This window comes from Herpailurus yagouaroundi, unplaced genomic scaffold (genome assembly GCF_014898765.1).
Source record: "Herpailurus yagouaroundi ecotype Mexico unplaced genomic scaffold, PumYag 207, whole genome shotgun sequence".
Taxonomy (NCBI): domain Eukaryota; kingdom Metazoa; phylum Chordata; class Mammalia; order Carnivora; family Felidae; genus Herpailurus; species Herpailurus yagouaroundi.
Window position 1 is genome coordinate 3679685 of NW_024412438.1, and position 6241 is coordinate 3685925.

The 6241-nt window shown below is 61.0% G+C and overlaps 1 protein-coding gene across 4 annotated transcripts; it reads right to left on the minus strand.

The window, feature by feature from the left end:
* Nucleotides 1–6: 6 nt before the first annotated feature.
* TMEM79 (transmembrane protein 79) lies at nucleotides 7–5926 on the minus strand. Of its 4 annotated transcripts, XM_040452646.1 has the most exons (5): nucleotides 4599–5630; nucleotides 3004–3806; nucleotides 2604–2817; nucleotides 1608–1732; nucleotides 187–298 (listed from the first exon to the last, which is right to left on the minus strand). In XM_040452646.1, exons 2-4 carry the CDS (start codon nucleotides 3761–3763, stop codon nucleotides 1633–1635), a joined length of 1074 nt encoding a protein of 357 aa, XP_040308580.1. In that variant the 5' UTR covers nucleotides 3764–3806; nucleotides 4599–5630; the 3' UTR covers nucleotides 187–298; nucleotides 1608–1632. The 4 variants fall into 4 exon arrangements, with proteins under 4 accessions (XP_040308578.1, XP_040308577.1, XP_040308580.1 ...); XM_040452644.1 differs by lacking the exons at nucleotides 1608–1732; nucleotides 4599–5630 and adding an exon at nucleotides 5706–5926 and having other exon boundaries at nucleotides 7–298; XM_040452643.1 differs by lacking the exon at nucleotides 1608–1732 and having other exon boundaries at nucleotides 7–298; nucleotides 4599–5400.
* Between the last annotated feature and the right edge of the window lie 315 nt (nucleotides 5927–6241).

Sequence of the window (6241 nt, forward strand, 5' to 3'; positions counted from 1 at the left end):
AGGCGGAGGGCAATACCGACGGAGGGCAGAAGACAGGGCAGTAGTGGAGCTCGGCCTGGGGTGGGGGCGGTGAGAGGGCGGCACTCAGCCCCAGGGCCGGGGCCTATGGTCCGAGGCCGAGCGGGCGTGGTCGGGGTAGTCGAGGCGGCTCTCGGCCGCGGTGAGCATGCGCTCGGGCTCCACCACGAACATGTAGTACAGGTTCCACACCAGCATGGACAGCAGGGGCAGGAACGTGAGGCCGTAGCCGAAGCCTCGGAAGGAGCGGCCCACGGCGAAGGTCAGCCAGTATATCAGCCTGGGGGGCGGGGTGGGGGGGGGCAAGAGGAAGTCAGGCCCCCGGAGAGGAGTGCACGGGCTAGCTGGCATACAGGCTGGGGGAGGGGAGCACAGGCAGGGGGACCCACGCGGGTCGGTGCCTACAACTGACACTTCTCAACCCCTGGCGGTTACGCACTTACTGTGTGCCAGGCGCCGCACCGATTCCTCCAGGGGCCTATTTAGACTCCCCCACGTGTCTGAGAGGCCGAGGCGTCATTCCCCTCCCTCTTTGTCTCCTTTTTAAACTTAAGTGTCAAACTTTGGCGTAGGCACCATACAGCCACATGGTTGGAAACGCCAAGGCCGCGGTGAGCGCGGTAAAACGTCCTCCTGTCCTGACTCGCAGCCGCCCTGTTCTCTCCAGCTCCACCCCACCCCCTCCTCGGACGTCCAGTGTCACGGTGGCTTGCACATCAAGGGCTGTGGTACGTGTAGATGAGTGAGCAAAAGATTTATGCTTTCCTTTTCTCAAGTTTGGTAGCATGCCGTGCAGACGGCCCTGCACGCTTTTCCCCATTGACCGTGTCTTGGGCGCAGCTCCATCGGTACAGAAACAGCCTCCTCATTCTTTTACGGCTGCCGTACGCTCCACTGTATTTCTCTCTCCTTTTGAAGAAGAAACTCAGATTCCAAAGGGGTTAAGTAAAACTGGCCCAAGGTCACACATCAGGGAAATCGTAGAAGCGTGATTTGAACCCAAGCCCGTTCAGCGCCCTCTCTCCTGCCATTTTAGAGGGGCGGGGGGGAAGGGAGGGTAAGGAAGCCAGCTTTGAGAGGGCCTGAAGCCCAGAGGCATGGGGCCTTCCCCTCTCGGAAGATCCACTCCAAGTCCACACCCCTCAGCTTCCTCTCAATACGGGAAGGACCCCTTACTACACAAGTGACGTGCCTCGCTCTTTTCCCGGAGCAGGGGCAAGTACCTGCTGCTTCTGTACTGCCCCGGGGGGGGGGGGGGGGGGCAGCAAGGCAGAATGAAGGAAAGGTTCCCCTGGTGAGCCCTTATCGGGCCGACTCTGGCAAGCTCGCTACGTGAATTAACTCCTTAATCCCCACAGCTCCATTTCACAGATGGAGAAGTGGAGGCCCGAGCGTTTTGAGTAACTTGCCCCGTGGTAGGGAAGAAAGGGCCCTGGTGACAGACGGAGGGGCCAGTATTCCAGGCCCCACCACTGCTGAGCGGCCTGAGCAGCTCCTCTCCCCTGGTCTGCTGTGCCTTCCCCACGGTGAAGTGGGTGAGGCAGGCTGGACAACCCTGGGGTGCTCTTTAGCCCCCTGACGATCCTTACTGCTCAACCCGACTTCTGTCTGAGATCAGCACTCCCCAAGACGCACACGGGAGGGTGAGTCACACAAGGAGGAGAAACCAGGCTGCACGCTGCTCAGGAGGCCGGTGGGACAGACAACCACTACACTACAATCAGAAGCGGCAGAGGAGACAGATTCCAGCTCAAGAGAAAGAATGTTCTAGCAGCTAAAGTGACCGGGAATCCCGTATCAAAAGTTAACAACAGGAAATACGTTAGGGGAAAAAATGGGAAGATCTCCGTGTGCCTCCCGAAATTCAGAAGTACTTTCTGGGTCAGCAGCAGTTCACGTGAAAGCAGCCCCAAGGGTTCAGGTGACTTCCAAATGAGAGCAGAGGAGTGGGGTTGCTATGAGAGCCACTGTGGCCTCCCGTCTGTAGGAACAGGAGGCCAATGCCTGTGACAACGGACAAGCAGGAGACTCCCCTGGCCAGAGGGAAGGTCACAGGAGCCTGAGGGACCCTGGGGGAGCAGGGTGTTGCAGTGGGGGGACTGGGAGCTGTGGTCAAGTGTCTGAATTGTCTTAGGCAACTCCAGAGTCAAAGTCAGGGGCGCACTTTTTAGCACAATTATAAATAAAAACTTTCTAGTGATGGGACTTGAAAAATGAAACAGACACTCTTACAAAGAACTGGACACTTGGTCACAGGGAGTGTTCAGCTAGAGGCCAGTGGCCAGCTGACCAGAGGGTCACGGAACAGCGCTCCCAGCAACTGTTGATCGAGATGACACCGGAAAGCCCTTCCAGTGTTAGTGTTAGGCTGGTACCTGGGTCTCTGAACTCAACTCCCTTTGGGAAGACACACCTGCTACCAGCTGAGGCAAGGTGCAAGGGGGACAGTGGAGGCACCGATGCGGGACGCACGCGTGGGCTAACGCAGAGTCCAGAAGGCTCCCTGCCCCCATCTCCCCAGGCCAGACGCCTGGGCCCTTCCAGCACCATCATCTCCCCCGGGCCCCACCCGCAACCCCACTCACCGGGAGACGGCAAAGAGACCAGTGAGCAGAGGGAGCAGCTTGAGGGTCTCTTGGGGCAGGTAGGTGGCGAGCACGGCCAGGTTGAAAAAGTACAGGATGAAGAGCTGGACCGACTGGGCCACATAGCGCCGGTGGATCTCCACCTCCCGCCGCGGCTCCCCGAAGGGCCGCAGCGCCGAGAAGCACAAGAGGCTGAGCCCGTACACCAGGAGCCCTGGGGCAGGGGGGAAGGGGGAAGGGCGCACAGGGGGTCAGCGCCCAGTGGCAACGGGAGGCGGGGGAGGGTTCGCGGTGGGGCTCCCACCCCGGCACCGGCTGGGCACACCGGGCGGCGCGGGGGAGGCCCAGGGAAGGGGACCTCCGCCCCCGGCCCCGCTCCCTTCTCCCCTGCCCGGCTCACCCAGTACGATGGGGAAGGTGGCAAAGACCCCGCAGCGCAGCGTGTAGATGAGGCGGGAGCTCATGGTAGGCAGCCGCGGGGCGTCGAAGGGCAGGAAGGCGTAGGCCCCGTACAGCAGGCAGGGGAAGAGAACGAGGGCGGCTCCCACCGAGGCCACGGCCCGCACCCCGTCCCGGCCCCCGCAGCCCCCGCAGGCCCCGCAGGAGCGGCCTGGTGGCCTCACCACGGCCTCGGCCCACTTGCGCTCGGGGGGCTCGGGCTGGGTGGCCCGGGCAGGCGGGCGGGTCCGGTGGCGCTCGCCTTCACCCGCCTCGCAGCGCACAACCAGGTCCTCCTGGGGCCGCCGCTCGATGCACTGCAGGTCGATGGGCACAAAGGCCCGGGCCGCCTTCTCGGGCAGCAGGTTGGCATCATCTTCGGACAACTCCTCTAGCTTGGTGGGTGGCTCTGAGCGGAGGGGCTCGGGCTCGATGTCCCGCCATCCGGGGGGGTCTGGGAACGGGGCACTGGGCTGAGGGCCAGTCCCCCAGGGCAGGGTGGCAGCTTCGCTTACCGTGCTGTCGAGACCATCCTCAGTCCCCTCTTCGGCTGTGGGAGACCCAGCAGAAGACCCCGCCCTGGAGGACTGGGCTCCACAGGACTCAGCCCCACCTTCCCCTTCCGGCTGCCGGCCGTTGGGGACCAAGGCCTGGGGCGGGCTCTTCTCCGGGGCCTCAGACCCCTTCACTTCCAGCAGGGCCAGGGTCTCGGGTTCTGTCATCCTGGGGCCTCAGTTCTGGGGTCTACCATGAGGTCCTATCACCCTAGAGGGAGCAGAAGAAAGCTCTGTCAAAAGTTCCTGGCTTCTGGCCCTTGGGACAAGGGGATAGACTTGGAACTCTCTGGGGCAGCTGGTCTCACGGGCTTTAGCCCCTTCTGGGACCTTAGGGAGAACAGGTACCGAGGAAGGTGTTGAAACAGAAGGAGGTGGGAGGGAAGGGAGCGGCTGAAATGGAGACACCCTTTCGACGTCAGATGCCATCCAGCAGGAGAGGGTGAGTCAGGGGGCACAGGCGTTGGCAGCTGTGGCCTCAGCCAGCTCCCACCCCGTGCCTTCTACCAGCCCCTCCGAAACCCCCGGGGTCACGCCCACCCTAGTGCAGAAACCAGAGGAAGGTGGGGTGTCCAGAACTTTGCCTGGAGCCCCCTTCCCACTAGGGGCCTCTTGTGGCCAGAGGCTGCGCCTTTACCCTCAAACCTCCCCTTCTTGTAGATCCTTGTTTGAAACTCTCCTGGAAACCGATACCAGTGATTTGCTAATAAATCTGTCCCAAGGAGCCCGCAACAGCAGTGCGCCCTGTTCTTTCGTCCGCAGTGTGGGTACCTGGGTGGTTTCCATGCTCTTCGCTAGTCCGTGCCCTCCGTCCTCCCTCTCCAGGGGGCCTGGGGCTGTCCATTCTGGCTTCTAGGTCTAATTATGGCCGTTCCCCATGCCTCCCCTCCTGTTTTTCTCCGTTTCCCCCATCTCACTGCTTCTGGATGGGGCAGAGTCCCCTCCCTCCACCTCCTCAAGGGCCTTCTACCCCTTGCCATGTGGAACCATGACACCCTCTTACTTTCCATCTGCAGAGGCGGAGGGTCCCCAACGTTTGGGAAGGAGCTGCCCAGCTCCCTGCTGGCTCTGCAAGTATCCCTCTCAGTCTCTCTCCCTTTACCTGTGTCTCCAAACCTGTCTGACCAGAGCAGGTGGGGCCCAGATTAAAGGGGCAGGCCCTGCCCTGCTGAATCTGCCGACAGAAAAAGCAGTGGAGGACGTCACCCTTTCCGAAAGTGGGGGTGCAGCTGGGCACAAGGGTAAGTGTGTGCTCTAGGCAGGTGGGATGTGTAGGAGCTTGAAGCTCAGGAAAGCAGAGGGCACATCAAAGGGTGCTCGGAGTAGGTAGAAAAGGCGGAACTTCTACGCTTGTGCAGTATTTGGTGAGCACCTGTTATTGGCTAGGCACTATTCTAGGCACAGACATAGGAGAGAAGAGTGCAAGCAAGGTCCCTGCCCTCGAGTAGCCTGTTCTGTTGCGGTAACAGATAATAAAGAGCCGAATCAATAGGACAGTTTGAGTAGAGAAAACCTCTTTGCCAAGACAACATTTGAGCTGAGACCTGACAGGAAATGAGGAGGGCTCCAAGGAGGAGACAGAGCAAGTAAAAGACCCACTTAGGCTGGTTCAGGAACAGAAGAAAGGTTGGTGGCTGGAACCAGGAGCACCGAGGTGGAAGGGAATTTATGTTCCTATCACCACTTCCCCAGACTTCCCAAGATACCTTGCTTTTTTTTTTTTTTAGCCTAGGTTCAATGCCAAGAAAGCAATAGGAATCCAAGGTAATCTTTCCAAGGCGGAAACGTGAGAGAGGGGCTTCTCATTCCTGTGGGACCTCACCCCAAAGTCACTTGAGCTTTGTGAGGGCGGGACAGGGTCTGGATCGCTCTTCGCCCGTGTCTCCAGAACCCAAGGCTGGAAGACAGCAGGCGTTCAATAAATGTCTGCTGGGCTGCTGAGAGACAGCAAGTGGAAGGCTGTGGGGTAGGGGAGTTGAGGGCGAGGCGCCTGCACGAGGGTCACGTCTTGGAGGGGCCTCACTCTTACGGTCCTCCTCTCCCCAGGAAACTCTCACATACACTTTCGTTTGTTCTTTTAAGCACCGGGGGAAAGGGAGAACTGGATCACCTGCAACCTGAGAGAGACGCGACTCAAATGGGGGGACAGGTGTAGGGTCGGCAGAGCGGACCAAATGGCCACCGCAGCGCAAAACACAGTCTCGCTCCTGGCCGTGGGCCCATCTGCCGCGACCCTTAGCTGAGCCCCAGCCCCTCGCCGGGTCCACTGTCCGTTCTCTGGCAGGTTTGTCAATAAAGTTTTTCGCAAGGACTTGGAGAGGCCGGAAAGAAGCCGCGCTGCCCAGAGTTAGTTCTGGCAACTTCCCGGGAGGGAAAACGAGCCTCGCGAGACTTGGTAGCATGCGGGCGGGGCGGCCCCCCCTCCTCCCGCCCCGCCGCTGAGCCGCCACTATCGCGAGATTTGGCAGGCGGAGGAGGAGCTGTCGCGGGCAGCCGCCTCACAGCGATGGCGGCCGAGCAGGGCCGGCGGCGGTGGCGGCTGCGGCTCCGGCCGAACGCGGCAGTGGTGACGGTAGCGGCGGGCGGCGGGGGCCTGTGACCGGGAGCCGCCCCGGACCCGGGCACCATGAGCCAAGGCCCCCCCCC